The sequence below is a fragment of the Lepisosteus oculatus genome, chromosome 1, assembly GCF_040954835.1.
Source record: "Lepisosteus oculatus isolate fLepOcu1 chromosome 1, fLepOcu1.hap2, whole genome shotgun sequence".
Taxonomy (NCBI): domain Eukaryota; kingdom Metazoa; phylum Chordata; class Actinopteri; order Semionotiformes; family Lepisosteidae; genus Lepisosteus; species Lepisosteus oculatus.
This window is the reverse complement of record NC_090696.1, coordinates 15,655,723-15,682,681: the sequence shown is the minus strand read 5'-3', so window position 1 is coordinate 15,682,681 and position 26,959 is coordinate 15,655,723. Positions and strand designations below refer to the sequence as shown.

Below are 26,959 nucleotides of genomic sequence, written 5' to 3'. Positions count from 1 at the left end.
AAAGACCCGTTATAGAAACTGGGAGGAAGGCATTGTATGAATAGTGACGGCCGGCGTGTTTTGGTTTTTCAGGTTCTGCACTTTCCGATTCCGCCACCCCAGCTTTCACAACTGCCGGAGACATGGGGGGGCTGAAGGTGGTGGCGCTTAGTCGTGCCCGTTGGGATCAGGACAGCTCGCTCGCAGCACGGTGAAAGTGCACAACCCCCACAGAGGCATGCGCGGTGAGAGCCTAGCGTACGACTACAGCAGTAATGAAAGGCTCCGACTTGTCGGTCTCCTCTGCATATCTCCCGGTACAGCTTTAAAGAGAGCCTCGCATTTTTTTGTTTTGGAGACTACGAGGAAATGGGAATTTTTTTCTGAGCACGGAGGCTGCGCGTATGACTGCAGATGTAACGTTCACCGAGGCAGTGGAAACTCAAACTGCCATATAAAAGATAAGCGCCTACAGATCTCCCTGTACAGGAAGTCGGTCGGAAGCGGCGATTAAGGTTAGCTATACAGCAAAAATGTGAATCGTGTGTGTGTGGGGGGTCGTCCTTTACTTTCTCACGTCTTCGCTAAAGGTGCTATAATTATCTCGTCTCCATCTGTGTGCGTGTCACGAAACGGACAGCAACGACTTTCTTTTTTTCTCGCTCTTTTCTTTCTTTCGGTAGGCTATTTTTAGGTCGCCTTCACGTTTGTTTTCGCCGGCCTCCCTCCCAGAAGGGCCCGGTGTCGTCACCGCCAGGGATTCCACCTACGTCAATCGAGCCCTTCATTGACGTCATCGGAGAGACTTGCCCCTGTTTCTGAGCCATAGGAGCATCTGATCGTTCTCAGGCGAGGGGAAGTGCTTAGCGAGAAAGAGAGAGAGAAAAAAAAAGAGACGGCAGCAGGACTGGAAAAACGCCGGGCGGAGGGGCGTCGGGTTACACAGGCGAACGAAGAAACCCCGGCTTTCTTTTTGCGGTCCGACTGGTTTCCCTGATGCATATCGCCATGGCGTGGAATGTGAAAGATCTGATCAGAAGACAGGGGCGTCTTTGTGACGGCAGGAATCCTCGGAGGCGAAAAGAAAGAAAGCAGCGAGGAAGAGAAAGTGAGCTTCTTTTCCGGGACGGGAGGCGGCTGCACGGCCGGTTGGGCTCGCTGTCCCGGGTGAAGCGCGCAGCCGGGGGACGCGCCAGCGGTGACGCGCATCAGGTAAGCGAGTACTCGGACACTGTGAGAGCGCAGCGCTCGAACGCACTGACGGCACTCCCCCAAAGCAAGATTACTGCAGATTACTGCAAGTGACGCGTCTGCCTGGTTGTGTAGCTGTGTGTTTTTGATGTCGGGAGAGCTGCCGTCTGCTCCACGCGTGGGCAGAACCCCGCAGATCCTGACCCCCAGGGCCCCCACCGGTACCAGGTGGTTCTGGCAGTTTGCAGATTCCGGCACAGTTGGAGAACCTGTTAAAACAGAAGACGATACCACACGAGGAGGAGCTGCGAACACTGTGGCAGCCGCAGCAGAGGAAATCCATACAGGGATTCAGGAGTGGGGAGACACCTGGCCTGGTCTGACAGAGGGCCTGGGGCAGGAGGCAGGGCGGGGCACGGTCCTGAGGGGAGCTGGAATGGGATGCTCTTAAGAACGGTTCTTCGCGACTCCTCATTGAAGTCTTCTAGAAGACGTGAGGACGTAGTATGAATTCAGTAGGAATGACAACACCCGGGATGAAAGCTGCATGGAGCCAAATTGTGGTTTAACCCGCTTGGCTGAGGGCTGGCCTCCTGGCCAGAGGACAAGGAGACCAGGACCCCCCTGCAGGCTGACCAAGGGGCAGCTGCAGAGGTGGAGGTGGGATGCAAGAGAGAGAGAGAGGGATCTCGTAGGTATTTATAGCATTTGGGAGAGAAGTGGATTGTCAGGAGCGATTGCTAATTACTGACAGCTGAGTCTGATTGAACTTAGTTGTTGTCACCCCTCCCAAACTTTTGTTATAAACACCAGTCTGTATAGTGCAGTTTTTGTGCCAAAGCTCTTTGCATAGGATAAGAAACCTGTATATGATTTCCAAAAAGCCTAATAAAACAGACCTCAAACATTAGGATATATAAAATAAGATCTTTAAGATTGAATTGTAAATTGAAGAACTAAAATCAAGGGACATTGTACTACAGCTGTATGGTGCATTTACTGAACTGGACTATTGTGTGTCATTTTGTTCAGCACTTTATAAAGCAACATTTCTTTGGTTACATTCTGGCTCCGCTGAGCGACCAGATTAACGCTTGGCCTTGTAAGAAAGTTCTATATCTAGAGATAAAAAAAAATCTGTTTAGTCCAAAACTCTGAGAACAATGTAGGGATTTTTTGCAGTGTACAAACCCATGAACCCACTGACAAAGTTGGCCACAGTGAAGGTTAAGATGAACTGTGGCAAATACAGTAGATCAGGGGACACCAGCAAAAAGCTGATAATACTGTTGTTATCTGCATCGATACTGCATCTGCACAAGGACAGGCTAACACAGGCAGTCCTTATCCTGAGACACGAATTCTTCAAATTAAGATAAATTCCACACATCCAGTGTGTCCTGTTTGTATCTGGGGGGGAGGGGTTGTGACATTTGTAAAACAACAGATCATAATGTAGGCAAATATTTTCAGGTTGGGTAAATTCTGACAGAGATGCATCTATTTGTTCTAAACATGAGGTTGAACACCAGTGCCAAATAATTGGAGGAGCTAGGAAAGGACGATTTCATCTCCACTTCATCAAGGTCCTGTCCAGCTTCCATGTGTTCACTTTTAATAATAATAATAATAATAATAATTGCTTACACTTATATAGCGCTGTTCTGGACACTCCACTCAAAGCGCTTTACAGGTAATGGGGACTCCCCACCACCAGCACCAGTGTGCAGCCCCACCTGCATGATGGAACAGCAGCCATAGTGCTCCAGTACCTCACCACACACAGCTCTCAGTTTTGTTTCAAGTCTTGGCTGGTTCCCCCATGATTTGATGTTGTGACCCCCCTCCCCTTGTCCATACATCCACCCTAGCTGGAGCCTGTCCTAGCACGCACTGGGCACAAGTTGGGGTGTGTCCTGGAAGGGACCCCAGCCCATTGCAGGGCACACACACAGTTGCAGCAGGGCCAGTCTTACCTGAAGCCCATTAACCTACCTGCATGTCTTTGGGCTGTGGCTGGGAACCGGAGTGCTCCGAGCAAACACAAGGACACGGGGAGACCATGCAGACTCCACCCAGACAGTACCGCAGGCTCGGAGTTGAACCCAGGGCCCCAGGCCTTGGAGACCACAATGCAACTGTGCTGCCACCGTCCCTTGTCAGGAGCTGAAAAACATTGGATGAGCTTGTTGCGCCGACGGCATGATCTGAAGAACGACATTCTCTAGGATTTCTTCCCGCAGCATGTAGAGCATGTTGCACACAGGACTGCTGTCCTCCTCAAATAATCCAGTTTCTGTGCTGTGAAACAGGGTGGCAGGGTGAAGGCAGGGTGTCGGCAGATCTTCGGGGAGCTGTTTTGTAGGATTCCTCACGGGCTAATCCTCAGAAGGTGTGATGGTCTTTGTAAACGCTCATACAGGCTGACAAATGTTGCTGGTTGTGCCAACAACAATAATAATAATAATAATAATAATAATAATAATAATAAATCATCAAAAAACTATTCATAATGAGCATAGTACTTTCTATCCAAATTTTCAGAACAAATTAATTACATACTATTAGGGTGCAATTGCAACTTCATTTATTTCATATTTGAGAACAACAATAATAGTAACACTACACCTTACATTTATACAGTGCTTTTTGGGGGACTCCACACAAAGTGCTTTACAGGTGTTGGGAACTCCTCTCCACCACCTGGATGATGAAACGAGAGCCAGAGCACCAGTACTCTCACCACACACCAGCTCTCAGTGAGGAGGAGAACAGAGCGATGAAGCCAGATCAGGGATGGGGGTTATTGGGAGGCCATGATTGGTAAACGCCAGGGAGAAAATTTTGGCCAGGACACCAGTTAACACTTTTCAAGAAACACCCCAGGATTTTTAATGATCATGGAGAGTCAGTAACTCAGTTTTACGTCTCATCCGCAGTATACTGTATAGTGCCCCCATCACTATACCGGGGCATTAGGACCCACACAGACCACAGGTTGAGCACCCCCTACTGGCTTCTCTAATACCTCTTCCAGCAGCAGCCTCAGTTTTTCCCAGGAGTCTCCCATCCAGGTACTGACCAGGCTCACACCTACTGAGCTGAAGTGGGCTGCCAGTTGTGAGTTGTGATATAGCTGCTGGCAACACCACTCTTTCACTGCCCCTCTAGTGGCTACTAAGTGTATAAATATCACCAGCACGTGAACTCCAAGGATTAGCAATCGGGCAAAGAGCTTGCTGTCAGTCAGACTAATTAAACACTGCTCTCCAAGGACCGCTGGTTTTAGGCTACATCCATCAAAGGACCCCAGTGAAACCCAACTCCTCACAGTTTGGGATGTGGCGGGGGGGGGGGTGGAGAGACAGGAATCCATTGCATTAAGAGCTGAGGCAGGTGTTGGCAAAGGATTTCACTCAAGGCCACTAGAGCTCTGGGATTATAATACAGAGAGGAGAATGTGAGGGTTAGACACCCTGCGATAAATCTGTGAGATCTCAGTTGCCCTCAGGTTTGAAGTAGAACTAGCTACACCAGCTTTTCCCATGGTGTCAAAGAAGGCAGAGATGTGCCTTTTTCAGAATGACAAATATGAATGCATGTTTAATCTACTCCATTGAATCCTTGCATGCATACGTACTGGCATAAATGAACAGATGCCCGAGCACTTAAAAAGTCTGCTTTCATTCAGGCTGCAGACACAGTTTTGTATGCTGTGAATGGGACCAGATGCTTTGTGGGTCTGTGACCTGCCTGTCTGGCAGAGAGCTCAGGAACAGGGGCAACTCGCTGACCGGTCTTCGCAGGCATCGAACAAGGACATCTCGGGTGTGCTTGGGATTTCGGAGATCAGCAGATAACGCTCGGCCTCTGTGGCTGCAGTGTGTTGGGAGAGGGGCGCAGGGTTCTGATTTGGAGAACTGGGCAATCACAAGTGATTTTCCGCAAACTCCAGCCTCATGCGGCAATCAAAGATCCCCCACAATGTGGTGGGCTGCACTCCTGCATCTCTGTGACATCAGCGGTCTGTCTGCGAGGTTCAGCATTCTTGAGCGTTCTTTAATGCGCGCTACACCGAAACACCTACCGCGGCAAACCTTCATAAGGAAAAGCAGCGATTTCCAGACCATGGAGGCGCACTATTTTTGACGGCAGGACGGCAGCTGCTGTGCTTTGGCTCATGGCCCTGGGTCACCCTTGTTGACATCACCCAGCCACCCCCTCACGGAGCTCCTCACCGATGACAGCTCAGTGCAAACAATGCTCAAGCATGGCCTGTCCCAAGATTAGATCACTCCTCATACAGCCTGCAGCATGGAAACCTAAGGCAGGGCATGATGCCCATAGGGAATCTAGTAGCCTATAATTAGCACCTCCTTTTAAGGAATACAGATGTGTTTTCCTCTGTGCGCCACCTTGAATGCCTGTCTTCAAGGATTCCCTGTGGGTAGACATTGTTTGCTAGTAACTCATATCTTTGCTCTACTGCAGTGACGTAGGTTGTGCTGTCATAAACTATATTACGTCAAGAAATGCCACTGAAAAGCATCCAATATAACTCATGCGCACGTTCTTGACACATTCCATTTCTGTGACCATGAACATTTTCAAAGACTGGAGGCTGCAGATTTCTTTTCTCCAAAAAAACAATCATGTGTCACACCCAGCATGTCTAAGCATTAAGTAAACCTCTTTCTTGGGCTAGTGGCCAACGCGATGTCATTATTAAGGTCAGACAGTCAGAACGCCGCTTTTGAGAATATTACAGGACTGTCACGTGCAGTGGTTTCCCTTTGTGGGCACAACCAACTGGAGCAACTCTGCTTGGTCTCCACATGGCTGTAGGGAAGCCAGACATCTGACCAAACACAGGCAAATAGGATCAGCCCAGGAGCCACATGGGTGTGAAAAGGCACACAGGGGTTCAGCTTCTAGCAGCACAACAGAAGTGCACAGTGGTGTGTCTGGAGAAACGGGACATAAGCAGTAGAGTACTAGTCGGGCTGATAGGAGGTGGGAGGCCAGGACAGGCCACAGGACGTCTCTCAGTGCCTTCCTGCGTGTCCATTCTGCTAACAGGTTCCAGCACAGACAGGCAAGGAAGGACAAGCAGCTATGGTGTTACTGCACTAAACCACAGACTTCCCTTACTCTCTAACCCCTATCTGTCCAAACTTGCAGCAGTGGCTCTTGTGCAGGTAATGCCACCGTCAGCCTAACTAGCGGGCGTGCTGCCTGCTTTCTTTGTTTTGATGTTGGGTTTCCTTTGCGTGGCAGATGTGAAAATATGGACCAACGCATATAGACATATTTTTATGGGTTTTTTTGTTTCTGGGTTGGTTAGTGAGTCGGCCCGGCAAACGAGGAGCCACATCGCAAGGATCTCCAGATGCTTCACCAGTGCACCTCCAGAAAGTGTTTTACTGGAAGCCAGTAAGGAAACCGGTGGTTATTTTCCTGCACCGATATGGTAACATCAGACGTGAGTGGACGTGACCTGTACAGACAATATCTATTTTTTTCCTTCACTGCAGTTAATTGGCTATGGGGTTGCAGCACAAAGCTCAGGGTGGAGAGGGGTTCTCTCTGTGTAGATCCTCAGAAGAAGCCTCTCGGCACTCACAGAAGAATAATAAGGGGCTTTGTGAGGCGTCTGAGCCTGCTGCTCTGTGACCCCCCTTGTCTTGTGTCAGTCCTTGAAAGCCCTTTGCCCTCCCTAAATTCAGATCTGCTTCAGCCCGTGGAAAAGGCAGATCTTGGTTCAGCAAAATAAACTTACTGAGGTAGAACTGAGATCCCACCAGAGTTGCAATAAAGTGAAACATTCCAGCACAGTAAGGAGGTCGAAAAGAGGCCTTAAACAGTTCTGACGTTTCAAACCACAAACGGAAAAACGTTTCAACAAAAGGTTCCTTTTTCTCTCTCTCCATGTCATATCGCTTTTCACCTCGGGACCACGCTGCACGTGGTGATCTGTGGGTCTGATTCAGAACACAGTGGGGCAGGACGTCGCCCAGGCACCTTGCACGGGGGTAGTTTACGGGCAGTAGCTGGGTACAACAGACATTGTGTGTGATGGGAACCCTGACCTACTGCCAGCTCAAGAAGTACTTGTTACACAAGGGCAACACGAACAAGTGAAGAGGCTTTCTTCTTAAACTATCCACCTAGTACACTTCGCAGATGAGGAAGACTGCTGGATTTTGCAACGCAGTCACCTGCACATTTCTGCCACCGGCTTACAGATCGCCTGACAGACAGCGCCCTGAACTCTTGAACGACTGTGTCAACAGGACTTCGGTTTAGCATCCCGTCCTGAAGACCGCAGCTCCTGCTGGACCTGCTGCATCCTGGTCACTGTAGCTGACATTGGTTTGGAAGTTCTCATCCAGACAGCGGAGCACCATCCACTGGTCCGACAAAGTCTTCTGCACCTGTGAAGCGCATTTCGTGGATGAGTCTCACATTCGCTTCGCCGCGCTGCCGCTGGTAAACGGGGCATTCCATACCAGGCAGTGAACGGGGCAGGGGAGACCAAGCAGGTAGAAGAGTCTCTAGTTTGTTGCCTCCTTCATATTCTGCTATCTACTGTCGGTTCAAATTTCGCCATCTGCTGCTCAGTTCATTCTTCTAAAAATGCAAAGCAGTCAGCCATGTCTAGCACACCACCTTAAAGACAAATGTTTGCAGTTGTTCTGATGATTGCAGCTGTGTACAAGGAAAGCAAGGATAGAGTTGTGGTTTGTCGTGTCACCTTTTTCCACATGATTCTGCGGTTTCCGTTGTCAATCCAGTTTTCCAGACAACCCCGAACCTGGTTTTTCCACCTCTTTTTTTGGGGGGAGGGGGGGGGTTTGCACGTTTATTATCACAGTCAACTTAGCATTTTCCAAACACTATGATATGAATCATACGAGTCAGGTGGGACCATTTTCTTCTGGGGATGATTTGGCTGGGGGCCTCGCCCGTTCCTCTTAGGTATGGAAGCTCTGCTCCCCAGCTCGGACGGCGTCTGTTCCCGCCGCTCAACACTAAATAGAAGACGTTCTGCCAAAGTGACTCAACAGCTCTTTGTTTCTCAAAGCAGTGAGGCAGAAAGAGTCAGTCCGAGGTGGTGAGGATGGCTGGAATGCGGCACGGCTCAGTCATTTCACCCCGTCCTTTGAGGACGCTTACGCAGAGCTGTCCCAGGCTCTGACAGTGGGACAAAAACCCCTCTGAGGCAGGGAAAGAAAGGCTCTCTGTGTGTGCATCCCGCTGGGCCGTGTGTTGGTTTCGGCACGCAGCGGGTTTCTGTCCATTTCCTGCAAGACGATCCACATGGCAACAAACTAGGTAGCAAAAGTAAGCGGCGTCGAAAGATTCTCATTTTTATGACGCTGAAACAAAGTGTCACGGCCCCCCAGGAACTCTGACACCTTTGATTAATTTATATGACAGATCTTTATTGAAACCGCACTTGAAGAGCACAGGGACATACTGTACAACAGCGTTTCTCTCAAAGTCTGTGAAGACTATTTCAATTTTTTCCCGCTGCGTATATATATAGTGTTGCTTGTCAGAACTCAAGCAATCCAACATATAGACACAACACAGCACGTGGTGAACGGCAGCTTTCACTGAGTACTACATAAACCACGGTTTATTTCCTGCGGGTTTATTTTCCAGTGTTCTGGCACAGCACAGCATCCTGCTATGCTAAAACATGCAGCCTTGGCCTCAGCAATACACTGTGTGTAACACAACACCCAGCATAAAATGGAGCAGGCAAAAACATTGCAGGTGTTTGGTAGCTGAGGCTTGAGTGAGACATGGTGCCTGACTCACTCGTACATTGAGGCCCATTTTAATGCGGTAGGCCTTGACAGTGTTACAACCGTGAATCCTGAAATCGGTCTCCTTCATGTTCCCCTCAGGATCAGTCCACTCATTATTAAAAAGTCATTTATTATTGGTTGTAATAAGATAATTTAATTGCCACTTATTCTTGCTCTGCTGCAGCCCAGAGCCTGTCCTGTAAGCACACGGGGCACAAGCAGGGTGAGACGGCTGTCTGGTGCAGAGTGCGCGTACAGAGCACACAATTATGCCATTTAGAGACACCAGTTAACATAAACAGCATGTCAAAAATGAGCATGCAAACTCCACACAGAATGTGCCCTACATGAGAATCAAACCCAGGACAATTAGCAGTGAGGCTACAGCGAAAACCACTATGTCAATTTGCTGGCCGCTTATAGAGTTGTTTAGGTGTCTCTTGAAAATAGTTATAAAACCTTGAACGACATGCTTGCCCGAGTGCACATCTTCAGATTGAGGGACATGCAGCACGGTACCAGACATACATCCAGCCATCACTGTGTGTGTAGAATCCCACTACTATACTGAGGGCAGGGCGGTGGCTCTGTGGCTCAGGATCTGCGCCCTGTGGCTGGAAGGTTTGCCGGTTCGTATCCCGCAGCTGGCAGAGAAATCCTACTCCCTTGGGTCCCAGAGCAAGGCCCTTAACCCCAACTGCTCCGGGGGCACCATATAAATGGCTGACCCTGTGCTCTGACCCCAAGCTTCTCTCCCTGTCTCTGTGTCTTCTGGAGAGCAAGCTGGGGTCTGTGAAAAGACACATTCCTAATACAAGAAATTGTATATGGCTCATACAATGATCTTATCTTATACTGGTGGACTAAAGTGGAAACGCGTGGTGACCTCTAGGGTCACGATGTCGGTCGGGGTTAACGCTGATGACCAGCAGCCCAGCAACTGTCCTGAACGTGATTTCGCTCGGGCAGGAAAACCCGGGCTTTTTGCCAACTCTACGTCACTGTAGCTCTGCTTCTCCTACCTCCTACACCTTTTTTTAAATAAAAAGGAAACGAGAGAGGGATGGGTCAAATCCTTGCCCAAACATGTTCAAACTAAGAAATAGTGTCTTTTACCGCTGCCCGCCGCTCTGTCTCTCTCTCTCTCACGAGCGCGCAGCTCCTCTCGGTCACCCCGCCGAGGTGAAAGGAACGCGTCACGTGAACAGCGGCTGACGTCACAGAGTATTCCATTCGCCAAATACGGTGCCAGAGTGTAATGTAAAACCCATGACATTGAAGGTAGTTCTCCCTTTTGTGCGTTTTATCTTGTATTAGTTTGACTATTTTCTAATAACGGAAGAATGCATTATTTAAGAAAAATGACTGTCGTTAATTACACAGAGCCTAGCGCAGCCTAGACTTTTTTTTTTTGTAAACGAGTGCTATAAAGGGAATATCTGAAAATTGGTTCATACAGGAATGTCATCATCGCCACTTTTTTTCTTTCCATTTGTTTTACATTCAGTTACAAGTTTTGTGACTGGCACGCACTGGGGTACAAATATATATTTGGTAGCACCGCACAGCAAGAGACGTCGATTGAAATTAAAGAGTTCCGATACCTCAAGTGCTTTGAAGTGTACAGAAGAATGTACAAACGAATTATTCTTGGGACAGTTAAAAATCTACACGTTTCTCAACAACAGCAAAAAAACAAAACATATGGGAGGCGAAGGGACGAGTCGTAACGAGAAATTACGTTTTTGTTCATTTGTTAAGATGCAAAGCCTAAGAAGCCACTGTACTGTATCTGAATGTACAGTACAGTATTTAATGTGATGATAGCCTTTTCCTTAATGTCGCGGGCAGACACCACATGATATCGGCGGGTGGTTTCACTTTACTTTACTTTTGCGTGCAGCTTGTCAAACCCAAACAAGACAACCGTCACAACCGAAACGGGAATCCCTCTTGGATCCGGGACAGGCTTGGTCCCGGGGCGCGGAAACACTGCTCTCGGCCCTTCGTCACACCGCGTGCTTCTATAATAAACACTTTATCCATAATGCAACGCCTCTGGTTTGAGAGTTATCCTTTTTTTTTGCTTTCCTGGCTCCTATTTATGTCATCGTCCGCCTATATTTAGCCCATTCCAGGCAGTAATAGCCCCAGCGCGTGTAGCCTTGTCGCTCGGGGGCTATTTTTAGATCAGACAATCCGCCCGGCCTGTTTGCGTCAATGGAATCCCTTGTGCGTCAGCCACTAGGACGTCGGCGCTGGGCCGTCCTATTGGCCCGCGGCCGGAAAGCTTTCCCGCCCCATTACCTTATATGGCGCGTAGGACGCCTATGCTGTGTGATGTCACGGGGCAATAAAATTCGGTGGCATAAAAGGCTTAGCAGCAGAAAGCTAAGAGAAGTTGAGCGACCGGGAACATGTGATACTGGTAAAGGCACTAAAACGGGTATCATTTGGAATACAAATTGTTTGCGTTATCGGCAACAGGAGCTGTATATAAAGCAGGTAGGCAACAACATCTTGCTTCTATTTGCAGTGTGAGGATGTGATTACGATGATCTTTAGTGTAGTTGTTGGCGTTTAAAATCCACTTTGACCGGAGTAGCGAAGTGCAGCTGTACAGTCTGAGTGACCGCGGGCAGGAAAGTTACCTATAGGCGTGTTGCACTGGGAAAAGACGTACTGTCAGTCGTACAGGACAGGGCATCGCTTGTTGACTTGTGCTAAGACTCATAACGTGGTGTTAAGTCGTGGGTCAGCTCGTTTCCTTCGACTCTTGACAAGCGGCTGCATCTTGCCGACAGCTAACGGCTCTTACAAGGCTGCATGCCGGCAACATTCGTGTCGTTCACGGACCGCTGCGTTGTGGCTCGATATTTTAACACACGCTGAGGAGTGCGTCTGTCTAGTGCCCGCGTCGTCACCTGTTCGAAGCTGGACAGATCCGGACGTGAGGAGATCGCTGCCCGGCTCTCAGGCGAGCTCACAGCGAAGCCGAGCGCACAGGGAACGCCCACCTCTCCCGAGGACAGTAGGAAGGCGCTTTCCAGCGCCGGCGAAAGGTTGGGTTGAGGCTCGATCTGTCCCAGGCTTTCATTCTGAATTCTACAAGGGACCTTGTCTTTTTTTCCTGGCTTGTTCTTGATGGTCTCTAGTCCGCAGCGCAGCTACACATTGGGGTTGATGGCTATAAAGCTCTGGATTGGAATCTAACATTGAACACACGGGCTTTAAATTGAAAATCCAAAGAGGAATTCTGTACGCTCCGCGGATGCGATTGTTTTTTTCAGCGCATTTAAAAACGCGGAGAATCTGTTTTAGTGATTATGAATCCCACGGAGCAGAGAGCGCCTACGGTGCTACGGACACCTGGGAGCCCTGCGCGTTTTCTCAGCTGTGGCCGTGGGGCACACCGGGCTGCCCCGCCGGACTGTCCCGAATTGGCAGTTCGTCCCCTTCGGAGCGCCGTGTCGTGTCAGCCCGGGCGTCGTCCTGGGACAACCCGAGGCTGACGGATATCGCGTAGAAATGAGAAATGAATAACCAGGCTGAGGTCATGAGAAGGGATGCTCGATTTATATATTTTAACTAAAACATAATTCCTGTCGAGAAACAATGCAGAGGGCAGGTAGGGTTGTTTGTCGGGGCTCAGCGGGTCTTAAGTGATTTTAAAAAGCCGCTGTTTCTTCAAACAAGCACGATCAGCAGAATTTCATGAATCATTATTGAAATTGCTTTGATAGTCTACATAGGTACTGGATAAAGCTACAACTGCATCAATTAAGTCATGTATAGCTCATATCCACCACGTGACTGACCTTAATGGTTTTGTGATTCGAATCTAGTTGGGGGGGATGTATATATACACTTAACCGGTGGTATTACTACAGAAGAGTGTTTGCAAGAGTTTCTTGGGGGGGATTGGAAGTTGATGTAAAACGGTCCCGAAACTGCGGCCAAGCTGAAATGGAGACAAAAGAAAATCCCTTGCAGGCTTCCAGAACCGTCACTAGATGTTCGGACAGGAGTTCCAGTTTTCGTGTTAGACCAGTAAAAAGAACGATTGCATTTCAGAGGGGGACACTTGGCTCTTCCAGTTTCTTTGCTTGCTTGTATCTAATTGATCTGAGGGTCTTTGCCCCTCTGCATTCCTTCAGAGAACCATGGCTCTGTACCATAGCTTGTTCCATACTCCCACAACTCTTTGTGCAGAGTGCTGATTCTGAAGAAGTCTGCCAGGTAGACTTTTCAGGGCCTTTCAGGGGTTTGAATACTTGCTTCATCATTTTCTGTGTTCGGGGACTGAAATGTCCAGTTCTTACAGCCTGTCAGCGTTAGACATTTCTTCCAGCCCTGGAGGTATATCTGGTTGCTCTTCTCTGGAATGATTCCACAACTTCAGTATCTTTTATTTTGGTAACATGGAGATCAAAATTGTACACGGTATTCTAAATGAGTGCTGATTCCTCAGGCCCTGATTGTGGAACTTGCTCATGATTAGGCCTTTGATATAAGGCAAAAAAAACCCACTCTCGTTGACTTGAATAAAGTCACTGCCGGGGAGTGGACTTGAGCAAGTGTTTGTGTATATACCGTTAACACACCGGAAGAGAAACAACACAGTTGTGGGCTCTTCAATACTATGAGCTAAAGAGGGAATCTCTTAAAGAACACCCCTTTCGCAGAGCAGCACACAGCTACACGAGGAGGAGTATTCATGATCTGGTCGAGGCCTGTGTGCTCAGTGCAGTGGTGCCCCCAGTTTTCTGCAAGGCCCGTTTTCCGCTGTGGGCTCAGAAGCCAAGAGAAGCAGCTTCAGATCCTTTCGTATTGTGACTCCAGTAGTCTTTCGGCGCGGCCAAGTTGCTTCGAACGCAAAGGCAAGCAGGCGAAAGGGCCTCACGCAGGATGGCAGCGCGAACTGAAACAGCCCAGCGCGGGTTCGAGGAACTTGCTTCGGCACTCTCGGGCTGCAGAGCGCTTGCCTCTGGGGTTTCACACGGGGCTGTGTTGAGGCAGCAAAGTCGAGGTTCTGATTTCAGTGCGTTTCGTTTTGACCACAGTTTGTTTCAGAGGCGGGGTGAGTTAATGGAAAGTGCAAAGTGGGGAAAGTAGTCATTTTCCATTGAGAGGAGCTATCGGGTCTGGTAGATTTTGTTTTCATCTGCTGGAGCGACGCAGGTATGAGAGTGAGATCCCTGCGGGGAACCTGGCAGTCCTGTTCAGGTGTCGCGATCTGGCGGAATCCCCTTGATTTGTAACCGTCTTAGATCTCGACCGAACCCCAGAGGGTTGAAGTTCCTCCTCGCAAGCTGGAAAAAAAACAACCTCCCAAAACACTCGCTGCTTGTTGGCACTGTGAGGAAGCCGAGCGGGGATCTGGAGGGAAGACGACCGTTCTTCTGGAATCGTTCGGTCTCGCCCTCGGGTACGTTTGCCACCCTTTCCGAGAGCGACGGCGACTCTGCGCCTGGTTTCTGGGAAGTGGAGAAGCCGCAGGCTTGTCTCCGGCAGCCGGGTGGCAGAAGCTTGAAGGGGCAGGGATCAGGCCGGGCAGGGATCAGGCCGGGCAGGGATCAGGCCGGGCAGGAATCGGCAGGGCAGGGATCAGGCAGGGCAGGGATCAGGCCGGGCAGGGATCAGGCCGGGCAGGAATCGGCAGGGCAGGGATCAGGCAGGGCAGGAATCAGGCCGGGCCGAAACCCGACTCGCCTCCAGGCCTCGTTAGTCTCCAGGCCGGGGGGTGTCCAATGGAGGGTTTTTCAGGGCAGAAAGGTCGGTAACAAGCCCTCCCCACCTGGGTCTTCTCGAAACTGAAAACCAGAGCCGGGGATCCCGCTGAGTGGGGGGGTGGGGAAGCCCAGGTCATTATTCCGATGCACCGGGCAGGGTCTGTCTGACAGGGGCGCTCGGGGCGGGGTCTCTCCCCCTGCCTGTGCCGGGAATGCCCTCCGCCCTCCGGTGTCCATCGCACCTGCGCCACCAGAGCCATAGGCTCTTTCTAAACCATCCGCTTGGCTAGTTTTATTGTTTAAGACCTCTTTTCAGGCATGTTTTAAAACGGAGCCGAGCTGCAAAATGTGGCATCAACCCTGTCCAAAGTGCTGAGTGTGAGACTTCCCACCGAAACTGGTCCCAGTGCTCCCCTCTCACTTGTAACCTTCCTCGTGTTGTGCAGTTGTACCAGCACCGGCAGTGTGAACATCAGACCCATGCAAAACAGAGAATGCATACATGCACGGCGGCATTTTCAAGACATGTTATTTGGTGACCCCTTACATGCTCACTTAGAGCTGTACAGGACCAACACTTCATTTCTGAAGCTGTGGACCGGACAAGCAGCCTCAATCCTTTTTACAGCTGTAAATCAATAGTGAGGTCATAGCTGACATCAGGAGATGGATGCAGGATATCTAGTTAATGAAACCTGCTAAGAAACTTGTCAGCTCAAGCAAGACGCCCGCTGCTCATTTGCAACACAGTATTTCAGGACTTTGGTTAATATGGGAGGAGGGTCTAGAGCTGAGTCTCCTCCCTGAGCTCTGGGAATGCGTTCCCCGCAGCGGGACGCTGGGATTTCGGCACACGTCTGAATCAAGCCTTCAGCCCGATGGCCGAGGGGCAATTCCAGGGCCGTGTGCCCCAGGCCCAGGGTCTGGCCCGCGGTTCTGATGCGGCCTGGGCCCATGTCTCGAAGTCCAGCACCAGCTGGAAAAGCAGTTCGGTCAGAGGGCACGCCGACTCCTTCGGGAGGAGCTGGGGGGGGAGGAACAGCGCGCCTCCCTCAACTCGGACGTCTCCCTCTTGCAGACCGCAGTCGCCTTCCGCGTCTCGCGTTTGACACAGCAGGACTGTTGCCGAGAAGAGTCGCCCTGTGTTCAGCCACATTGTGAAAAGCCGGATTCAGAAAGGACCCTGAAACGGGCCCGGAGGATCCCGAATGGCAGGCTGGCCTGGGAGCCCTCCAGCCCCAGCCAGCACAGACTGCGCCTTTGTTACAGCAGCCCGAGCTGCTCTCTGCAGAGGGTCATAATTCACAATAGCGCTCACACCTCCCGGCCCTCATTTCTCACTTCGTGTTCCTTTCTGCTTCGTGTGCTCCGGTGTGGCGATCTGATAAGCCCTCGCTCGCCGATTTTGGAGGAATGGTTTCTGTTTGTAAAAACACCGCGTTCATCCGAACTAAGCCCAGCTCTCTGCTCCTCTTCCCTAGAGATGCCCTGTGTTCAAACCCAGTATGGGAGTCTGCCCTACGAGAACTACAACTCCGAGTTCCTGAGCCCCGACTTCAGCACCAAGTTGGCCATGGACCTGAGTGGCCAACGGGACCAGCTGTCCGCTCCCTCCCTGCCCAGTTTCAGCACCTTCATGGACGGCTACGCCGGCGAGTTCGACGCCTACCTGTGCCAGATCGCCTCGGCCTCCTCCTCCTCCTCGCCCTCCCCCGCCGGCGCCGGCCAGCCGTCCGCCTTCAAGCTGGATGACTTCCAGGTGTTCGGCTGCTACCCGGGCTCCTTCTCGCTGGGCCAGCTGGACGAGACCCTGTCCTCCTGCGGCTCGGACTACTATGGCAGCCCGGCCTCGGCCCCCTCCCCCTCCACCCCGGGTTTCCAGAACCAGCCCGTCTCCGTCTGGGACTCCCCCTTCAGTCCGTACTCCCCCACCCCGGGCGGCTGGGGCGCCGACAAGGCCCCTCTCCCCCAGCCGCCCTCCAACTTCTTCACCTTCAGCCCCCGCGCCGAGCAGCAGTCGCCCCTGGGGCAGCACCCGCACCAGCACCCCCACCCCCACCCCCACCACCACCCACACCCGCACCCGCCGGCGCTGTCGGACCCCGACCCCTACGGGCACCCGCAGCACTCCTCCCCGCTGCCCTTCGGCCCCCTGTCGCTGGAGCAGGGCCCGCTGGACAGCCCGGCCCTGCTGGACGGGCCCCTGGCGTCGCCCAAGGCCCGCAGCCCCGGGACGAACGAGGGCCGCTGCGCCGTGTGCGGGGACAGCGCCTCCTGCCAGCACTACGGGGTGCGCACCTGCGAGGGCTGCAAGGGCTTCTTCAAGGTAGGCGGCCCGGGTTCGAGCAAGAAAAAAGGGAATTGAATGTGTTTGGGGGGGGGGGCTTGTTCGGCGAGAGACAAAGGGGTTTAGAGTTTAGCAACTCTCAGCTGGCCAGTACCTGGATGGGAGACCTCCTGGGACAGCTGAGGCTGCTGCTGGAAGATGTGTTAGTGGGACCAGTAGGGGGCGCTCACCCTGCGGTCCATATGGGTCCTAATGCCCCAGCATGGTGATTTAGGACACTAAACTGTAAAAAAAAAAAAAGGCGCTGTCCTTCTGGTGAGACGTACAACTGAGGTCCTGGCTCTCTGTGGTCATTAAAAATCCCAGGGCGTTTTTAAAAAAAGAATGAATAATATTATTAGCACATAGCACGTGGACAGCTGCTAAGGGGGAGCTGTGTTGGAGGAGGGACGCATGAACTGAGATGGGGTGGGGGGGTTAGGGTTATATAGCTGTGAGAAATGGCAAATGATTGGGCTTCAGAACAGCTGGGGTGAAAGGCTTGGTTGTTGTCATCTGTCCTGAACATCAGTTTTTTTAATCAAGCACGTTGCTCTGCACTTGCATGAGTCCTGGCCATCCTCCTGTCGTAATCATTGAGGTCCTGTAACCTCTGACCTTCTGACCTGTGACCTTTGCCTTTCCCTGCTCTCCTTGCCAGTCATCCAGGTCAGCGTGCACGGTGGATTTCTCCAGCCCGTGCAGCAGAGCTCCGACAGCAGCAGCTCATCCATCTCACCTCTTGTGCCTTGTGTCTTTCACAGCGTACTGTGCAAAAAAACGCCAAATACGTGTGCCTGGCCAACAAGGACTGCCCTGTGGACAAGCGGCGGCGAAACCGGTGCCAGTTCTGCCGATTCCAGAAGTGCCTGGCTGTGGGCATGGTGAAGGAAGGTGAGGTGGGGCGAGGCAAGGCGGGGCAGAGGGTACTGGCTGCACACTCCAGAAGAACCTGTTCAACAGCGCTATCAGGAAGTGCAATGCACTCCAGGCTCCACCTGCATGTGAAAAAAACACATTGCTTTCTTTGAATGGCTGTGCATGGGGAACGGGGCTGTTTCATTTCTTAATGGGAACCCGTTCTGCAGATTCTGGATATATCTCTGATCAGCCCATTCCCAGCCCTGGATCTAGAATAATATGGATGATCAAGACATTTAAAAAGAAAATACATGTAAGAGGAAAAAAAGTGAAATTGTGGTTTGGCATTTAGGGAAAACTGAAAGCTTATACTCTCCAAAAACCAGAACACCACAGGAATAGGGCTGTTTCTTTTCAGGATGGAAACCTGTCATACAGATTCCCGGTGTCTGTGATCAGCCCATTCGCAGGCCTGGATCTAGAGTAATGTGGATGATCAAGATGCTTTTAAAAAAAATACATGTAAAAGAAACAAAGGCTGAAAGTGTGGTTAAGCATTCAGGGAAAACAGAAAGCTTATCTTCTCCAAAAACCTTAACACAAGTTAAGTCCTAAGACCTAAGCTGATTGTAGAGAGATCTATTTTTATTGAAGACGGGATTTTCTTTCTCTCTTTTTAGTTGTCCGAACCGACAGCTTGAAAGGTCGCAGGGGTCGTCTGCCATCCAAACCAAAGAGCGCCCTGGACCCCTCATCGGCCACGCCCCCGGTCAACGTCATCGCCTCCCTCGTCCGGGCGCACGTCGACGCTGAGCCCCCCGTGGGGAAGCTGGACTACTCCCAGGTAAAGACCAGCCTGCAGCCTCACAGCGGGGCCTTTGCCGGTCCTCTCCGAGGCCTTGCACGCCCTGTGAAAGCACTTGCGCCATGCCGCGCTGGAAACGGCTGCCAGCCTGTCGCCGCTGCCCTCCTGCTGGAGGCCCAGCAGCCTCTGACCCCCGTCCTCCCCTCTCGCAGTACCAGGAGATGGTGACCAGCCTCTTGGAGAAGGAAGACGCCAACGACATCCGGCGCTTCTACGACCTGCTGACGGGCTCCATGGATGTGATCCGCAAATGGGCCGAGACCATCCCGGGCTTCACGGCCTTCTGCCCCGAGGACCAGGAGCTGCTGCTCGAGTCGGCCTTCGTGGAGCTTTTCATCCTCCGGCTGGCGTACAGGTAGGGACAAGCCCGGTCCGCATCGCGGCTCCCGTCCTCTCCTGGTCCCGCTGACCTCCGAGCCCAGGCTGTGCAGTCACTGTATCCACAAATCCTGAAGAACTTGTACTGACCGCTTGCATATTGCCCATATGCAGTGTCTTGCATTAGGAATGTGTCTTTTCACATACCCCAGCTTGCTCTCAATGAGACACACAGACAGGGAGAGAAGCTGGGGGTCAGAGCGCAGGGTCAGCCATTTATACAGCGCCCCTGGAGCAGTTGGGGTTAAGGGCCTTGTTCAGGGGCCCAACGGAGTAGGATTCCTCTGCCAGCTGCGGGATACAAACCGGCAACCTTCCAGCCACAGAGCCATTCAGTAATATAACGGGTGAAAAGTCAACCTAAAATTTGCTTCAAAAGGGGTTTCCTAGCATAACTCAGTGTAACACAGGGTCAGCGTGTCTGCAGGATGTCCAGTCCTTTTCTAGCAGGGTCAGTGTTCCTGCAGGTTTTCTAGGCGTCTTCAAAGCAGCAGCACCTGAAGCCATTAAGCCAGTCATGAGCTGATTGAGCTCGTTAAGTGGTCGTGTTTGCCAGCCCCAACACGGGTTTTTAGGATTGGCGGTGCAGTGATTTCACAGTTCTAGGGATATGCATCACCCACTTGTTGTGCACTGGCCAGCTGAATTAACTGAGACAGTATGTTGAATGCCAAAAAGTAAAACGGATTCAGCTGTTTTACTGATTAGGTTCTCAGCTGTTCAGAGATTAGGCCTAGATCTGCAGGGGATTGACTGGTCTCTCTCCTGGGTCCTGCAGGTCAAACCCGGAGAAAAACGAGCTGATCTTCTGTAATGGGGTGGTGATGCACCGGACGCAGTGCGTGCGGGGGTTCGGCGACTGGATCGATTCCATCATGGATTTCTCCCAGAGCCTGCACCGCATGGACATCGACGTGTCCTCCTTCTCCTGCCTGGCCGCCCTGGTCATCATCGCAGGTGAGCACTATCCCACACACACCGCTACGTCTCTGCAAAGAACCTCAGCTAACACTGACCTTTAGACTTCTGTCGTCTCTGACCAGCTCTGGTTACGGATGAGACCTTCATCTCTTGGATAAGGCACCTTGACCCTTTGTCCCTAAAACCCTTCTTGTTGTTTCCCTTAGACCGTCACGGCCTCAAGGAGCCCAAGAGGGTGGAGGAATTCCAGAACCGCCTGATCACCTGCCTTAAAGACCATGTCTCCAGCACCATGAGCGATCCAGGTCGTCCCAACTACCTGTCCAAACTGCTGGGGAAACTGCCTGAGCTGAGGACACTGTGCACTCAGGGCCTGCAGCGCATCTTCTACCTGAAACTGGAGGACCTGGTCCCACCACCCCCCATTGTGGACAAAATCTTCATGGACACTTTACCCTTCTGATTGCAAGAGGAGTAGGAGCAGAGGAAAACCAGCTCTGAGCCCTTGAGTGGAAAGCACTTGCAGTTACCGTCACAGGGGCCTGCCTGACTCCGCCCCTTTGGAGCCCACCTGGCTGCGTGGCACCGCCTCTTCAGAAGGCGCTGAGTGATTGGCTGACTGATCCACGTGCCTGCCCCCCCACCCTCCCTGGGAGAAACTACTTTAGAAAAAGGGGGAGGGGGGAGCGTGATGGGGCATTTTCTTCTCTTACCACCTTTTCAGCTGGAAACTATCAAGACTTTTATTTCAAGTTTGTGTCGTTGTCTCCTTGCTGTAAAAAACAAAACAAAACAAGTGACCTTTTTATTGTGGAAGATATCAAGAGTTCCAAGTGGCAGATGGTATAGGGGCGGAACTTTTTTTCTGCAGATGGGCCCTTATAAGGCTGGAAATGGATACACACAGAGTGTGGGATTCTGGGAAAAGGGGGGGTTGTGAGCAGAGGGGAGGGGCTTACATCATGGTGCTGTCATGTGCGGGAGAGGACCATAAATCCAGTCGGAGGCAGCATTAGGGCTTATAAGGTCCAAACAGAGGTCCAGACTCATGTTCCCAAAGGGGTGTTGCTGAAGTGGGCATGACCCTAGCCAGTGAGTGGGTGACAGGGTTTGACCTTAGCAGTGTTCCAGCAATTGGTCCTGTATTTCAAAGGTTGTTGTACTTTTCTATATATAATGTGCTTGGGGGGGAAAAAGTCAAAGGTGGCATCAGGCCATTATGGATGAAGATCGGAAAGTTCTTCTGGTGGGGGGGCGGTTGTGCACCCTGAGGACCAGGCCTGCCCAGCACACTCGTGTTCGCACGCAGCTTTCTGTAGAACTGGCTTATTTAAAAAAAAAAAACTGCATATATAAAAGGCTGGTCACAGTATTCATGCAATGCCAGGTTGAGTGCAAGTGCCTCATGTTGTGAACAGGTCTGCAGGGCGGTTGGAGCCCCCTCTGCCAACTGGGCGTCTCTCCTCGGTGCCAGGGAATGCCAGACTATGCCAGGGGTCCCGCCCAGAGTCGCTTACGCCAGTTTACAATAGGCTAGCAGAAAACAGATTTTTAGTGCCTTATGCAAATCAGGTCTTTTTAGCCTTCAGGTAATTAAACGAAACAAGCTCATGGATATCTCCGCGTCTCCTTTGCACTGTTGTAAGCTATACAGAACACATTAGATGTACAGCTGGTTCAGATCTCCTTAATTCATGCTGGTACCAAGCGCTTTGTGGTGCCATTCCCCCTGGCCTGTGTGCGCGGACAGGAAGACAATGGGCAGGAGCTACTGTTAATAGCACAAATGTTGCCTTACAGGATATTCTCCGTGGGAAGAATATGTGCTTTGGTATTAAGGACCTTCACACACAATCCAAGGTCGCACATGACAAAATGTGATAAAGGAAAAAAAACACGTGAGCAGCTATGTGCACTTAGTACAGCGTTATTTTTTTAACAGCTCGTACATGTAAGACTAATATAACTTCCTTTTTTTATGTGTGCTTATATCATAATATATAAAGTATTTCTGTTTGAATATATTTGTGAAGGTTTTACGGTTCTGTGATTTTTTTTTTCCTCCTGAGTATATATTTAATATTCAATTAAAAGGATTTAAAATGTACTTCCATTTTGCTGTGTGATTTACGTGCTGTTACGCTGACTGCCTTGTGTGGACAGTGGCTACATCAGGGAAAGGTTCTGCAGAGCACTGTCAGCATGTGGCCTGCACAGGGTCTGATGGGAAGACCCCGGGGAATCATGGGACTGGAAACTGATCTTGGAGCCCCTTCCACAGTTTCTATAAGGGCCACCGCAATGTGACCTGAAGGTTCAGTAATAAAAAGCTTGGTTGGGTTTTTACAGGCAACAGCAACCTTCACAGGAGCACGAAATGGCACTGGAGAAGGACCTCTGACTGTCCTTCACTTAGCTCTAGCTTTTCAGTAGAACCAGCTTTAAAATCAAATCGAGAAGCCTTTGACGGTTGGGGGACAGACTGATGGGGGAGGGTCAGCTTTTTTCTCAAGGTCCATGTACAAATGTTTTTAAGAAAGTTGCCAGCCTACTAACAAACCGAAAAAAAGAAAAAAAAAACTAGGATATTTTTAATTCAATATTTCTAAACTAGACTTTTTTTTTTCTTAAATATCGAACATTTTTTCTAAAACAATTTAGCTGGGAAATGAGATCCTTGCAGCACCACACAAACTAAAAACAGCCAAAAGGAGCCAGAGGATCTGTTTGGCCCGTCTTGGGCTTTACCCTGCCACTGCTGGTGATCAAATTTACTTGCAAGAGCAAAAAAGCAGGCATCTTTATCTTCCTTTTTTGGCCGTTCTCTAGCTCTGTGATTTACAGCTCTGCGTTGGGCGCAGTTACCTTCTGTGGCTGGTGGCTCACCACAGGCCCTAACCCGGGGCCTGCCAGAGAGATGCGCCAACACCCGATTTGGTTTCGGCGTGATCAGCAGGTGCTTTCAGGCAGATTTGATCTGGAGCGACGGAGAGAGAGAGAGCAGCTCCTCGTTAAGTTCACATTTTCAACCCAAACGCTCTTCCCTGAGTGGGTAGGAGCTCCCCCTGTAAATCCGCTGACCTGACTCCAACTGTGTGGTGCCAGTCATGTGTTCCTCTGTTGGCAAACACAGTGGAAAAGAAAGAAAAAAAAAAACCCACATGAGGCTCTCTGCAAGGCAGCGCGGCCCCTTGAATTATGACACAATGATAGGCATGCATCAGGCGGCAGGACAGGAAATATAAACCGCTCCTCATGACAGGGGGGCATCTGGAACAGCGGGGGGTGTCTCTGCTGACAACAGAGGCTGGGCAGGGAGCAGAATGGACAGACCAACATGAGCCTCCTGCCTCACGGAATACGGAAGATAACGTGTGCTGCCCTCTGCTCATGAAATCAGAAGTTAAAAGTTTTATCTGCAGGTTGATAAAAGGGGAACTAGAGCAACATGAACGTGAGCAGACAGCACGGGCAGGGGCTTTGCAAGTAACCCCTGTGGAATAAACACTGTGGCCTGACTAGCAGGATGCTTGTTAACCACGTTGGGCTTGGGGTAACGCTCGCCAACAGGACCTGACCAGGTATAAAACGGGATTTTTTTCAGCCCTGGTCCTGGTTCCTGCTCCAGCCCTGCTGTCAACAGCTCAGATGCACTCTTGCCTGCGCTGTCCTGACCTGCGCCGCAGCCAAAACCACAGAAAAGATGTAAACCAATTATTAAATTGGCTTCATCAGTCTGCTCTCCTCCCCACTGAGAGCTGATGTGTGGGGAACGTTCTGGCGCACTATGGCTGCCATCACATCATCCAGGTGGGGCTGCACATTGGTGGTGGTGGAGGGCAGACCCCATTATCTGTAAAGCGCTTTGAGTGGAGTGTCCTTAAAAGCGCTATATAAGTGTAAGCTATTATTATTATTATTATTATTATTATTAATAATAATATTTATTAGTGTACTGAAGGGTTTAACTAAGCCGTGGCAAGCTCATCTGGAATGAAACCCAGAGGACAACAGGGGTTGTCCAGAGCCAGGGTTGGGTACCATTGATATAAATGATCATCCTGGTCGTCTAAGATAAATGTTCAATTCGTCCGTCCTGCCACAGTTATATCTCCTGTCTCTGAGAAGGCTGTGGAAGACGTTTAACAGGCTTGAATGCTGAAGAATAGGCAGAGCTGATCAGTGATCGCAGCTTGGGATGGCAAGGGGCTGATACATAGATTACTGTACATGGCTCTAAACTGCACTGAAATCAAAGCACCATAACCTTCAGCTGGAGCAGAGCTTCCCAAACTGACTTTTCAGGTCTCCTCTCTGCACTAATTTAGTGCAAAAAAACGCCTCAGCTCTTTGAGTCTTATCTTGGTCTTTTAATAGCATGATCTCTATACCAGCCAAGAACCTGGATACACTGAAGTGCTCCAATGCACCAGACCAGTGTGAGAAGCCCTGAACACAAGAGGTTGCTGTCCAGATCAGCGATCCCATGTGTGTTCACATATGATTGGGGGGGTAATTCCAGGATATTGGCAATGAAGGGCATTGTCCAGGAGCACGAGCAATGCTGCTGCCTGTATCTGTCCTGTGCAGCTTCTGCACATTTCGTGACTTTCACCAGCTGACAAATGATTGCGCGCAGTTTTCTATATGACAAGAGCTGGTGACACCCCAGCAATGTAGAGCATGTGACCCGCTTTGAAGCACCGCGGCGGCCATGACACACACATTCTCGCGCCGGCTCCAGTGAACTACGTGACTTGACAGCGCTCCGGAGACACTGGAGGTGAGGGGGACTCAAGGACTCTGCTGGCCCTGAAGGGGAAGAAGATAAGGTAAGGTCACTTTATTGGCCGTATACAATGTCTTGCATTAGGAATGTGTCTTTTTGCATACCCCAGCTTGCTCTTCATGAGACACACGGGCACACAGATGGGGAGATTGAAGCATGGGGTCAGAGCACAGGGTCAGCCATTTATACGGCACCCCTGGAGCAGCTGAGGTTAAGGGTCTTGCTCAGGGGCCTAACGGAGTAGGATTCCTCTGTCGGCCGTGGGACTCGAACCAGCAACCTTCCAGTCACAGGCGCAGATCCTCAGATCCCACGCTTAGCTCCGAACATGAAAATACAAGAAATCTGAAAGCTCAAATCTTGGTCAGAAAAAACAGAAGAACATCACATGGCTGCATTCCCCCAAAACTCACCTAGAATTCCCAAAGTCTTCACCTGCGAATAAATCAACGTAGTGTACACATCCAGGAGTGCACTTACACAGGAGGTGAAATCGCTCGGCCCGCCTTGTTCATTTGGACGGCAGTAGGAGCCCATCAGTCTGCTCCTCATGGACTCCCGCAGAGTCAGTTCCAATTTCACAGCTGGGGAGCCTGATCCAGACCTCCAGCTGGGCTCTGTGAGTCACGGAGTGTCTCCTGTCTCCTGTTCTGATTGTCACAAGGTCCTCTTGTTGCCCTTAGCCCCAGTATCGTTGTTGGATCTTCTACATTCCACAGGAATCAACTTACAGGCTGATATTTATTCTTGTACGGCTTATTTGCAAATCTCTGTTATCTCATTTTCTACCCTTTCCCACTTAGACCTGGGGGTGGAGGGCCAGGCCGGGAAGGACAGGGGCAGGGGCAGGGGCAGGGGTCCTCTCCACGCAGGACTGGGTCAAGTTACTTCGTCCCCTCCATCGCAACACCTGAACACCACGGTCCTCATGGAATTCCGTCCATGCAGGTCCTGCAGGTTTGATTTTTTTCCGCGCTGCTGCACAGGTGGGGGTGTTGGGTTGTGTCACGTGGTTGCACAAATTGTCATTTCATTTGTCATCATCCAGGAGGGGCTGCCACCATTGGTGGTGGTGGAGGGGAGTCCCCATTACCTGTAAAGCGCTTTGAGTGGAGTGTCCAGAAAAGCGCCATATAAGTGTAAGAAATTATTATTATTATTATTATTATTATTATTACATTTCTCCTCAAAAGCACCGATTATTGTCTGTGTGCAGGAGGGGGGAGCTAAGAAGTGGAACAGCGCTCAAGGGGTGAATTTCCAATTATGAACGTCAACGGGCAACCGAAAGGAAGCGCTGGGAAGTAATCCTTGACCTCTTCTTTCTGGGGAACACGGCGCGTGCAGCGAAAGAGTGGCGTTAGTTCTGCTGCCCCCTGGGAAGTAAATAATACACTTGTCTTCGAGGGCCGCACCTGCTGCTTGCTGATAAATGGCGACTCGAAATAGCCGGGGAACTGTTATTTCCCCAGCCCCCGCGGGATAAAACATGGGATGAGCCCCCCCCCACCCCCTGCACTGCACCCTGGAGCCCCCCACCTCTTTGAGGGGGCACTTTGAGGGGCATTACGAGAACTGGATTCAGGGTAGGGGGGGGGTGCCATCACCAGGGCAACCACACTGTGAAACACTCCTGTGTCCTATCACTCACGCCAAGTCTCAATAACAATTAATTACCGCCTACAATGTGATACATGTAGACATGCTCCCCGTTAACCTCTTAAAACTGAAATAACCCAGCAGAGGCAACGCAGTGCTGTGGCTTCAGCTGGGATTTCTCATCAACAGGACGCATGATGCTGAGAGGCGGCCTGCTGCCTGGTGATTGATTTACGCTGGCACCTTTACCCCTGCACTATACATATACATACATCAGCCCCGCGGGCGGGAGGGCTCAGTGACTTTCAGCACTCTCCTTGGTGTGTCTCCCCCCAACCGTCCGGCTCCCCCTGCAGGGGAACTGCCCTCCAGGTCAATTCCGGCCAGTTTCCCATAACTGGAAGCAATTCAGGATCCCATCAGATTCTCGCTGCCCCAGCACGATCCCTTCCTGTTCCGGGACAGGAAAGAAAGGAAGCCGGAAGCCCCAGAGGGTTTTAA

General features: G+C 50.8%; 1 protein-coding gene across 4 annotated transcripts; it reads left to right on the top strand.

Annotated features, from left to right (window-relative positions):
• The first annotated feature begins 84 nt into the window (after positions 1–84).
• nr4a1 (nuclear receptor subfamily 4, group A, member 1) lies at positions 85–22,094 on the top strand. Of its 4 annotated transcripts, XM_069179413.1 has the most exons (8): positions 85–494; positions 663–1,191; positions 16,203–17,045; positions 17,810–17,939; positions 18,587–18,750; positions 18,924–19,126; positions 19,928–20,106; positions 20,277–22,094. In XM_069179413.1, the coding sequence occupies exons 2-8, from the start codon at positions 976–978 to the stop codon at positions 20,531–20,533; spliced, it is 1,992 nt and encodes a 663-aa protein (XP_069035514.1). In that variant the 5' UTR covers positions 85–494; positions 663–975; the 3' UTR covers positions 20,534–22,094. The 4 variants fall into 4 exon arrangements, with proteins under 4 accessions (XP_069035514.1, XP_069035483.1, XP_069035538.1 ...); XM_069179382.1 differs by having other exon boundaries at positions 85–1,191; XM_069179437.1 differs by lacking the exons at positions 85–494; positions 663–1,191 and adding an exon at positions 11,367–11,492 and having other exon boundaries at positions 16,201–17,045.
• Positions 22,095–26,959: the final 4,865 nt, after the last annotated feature.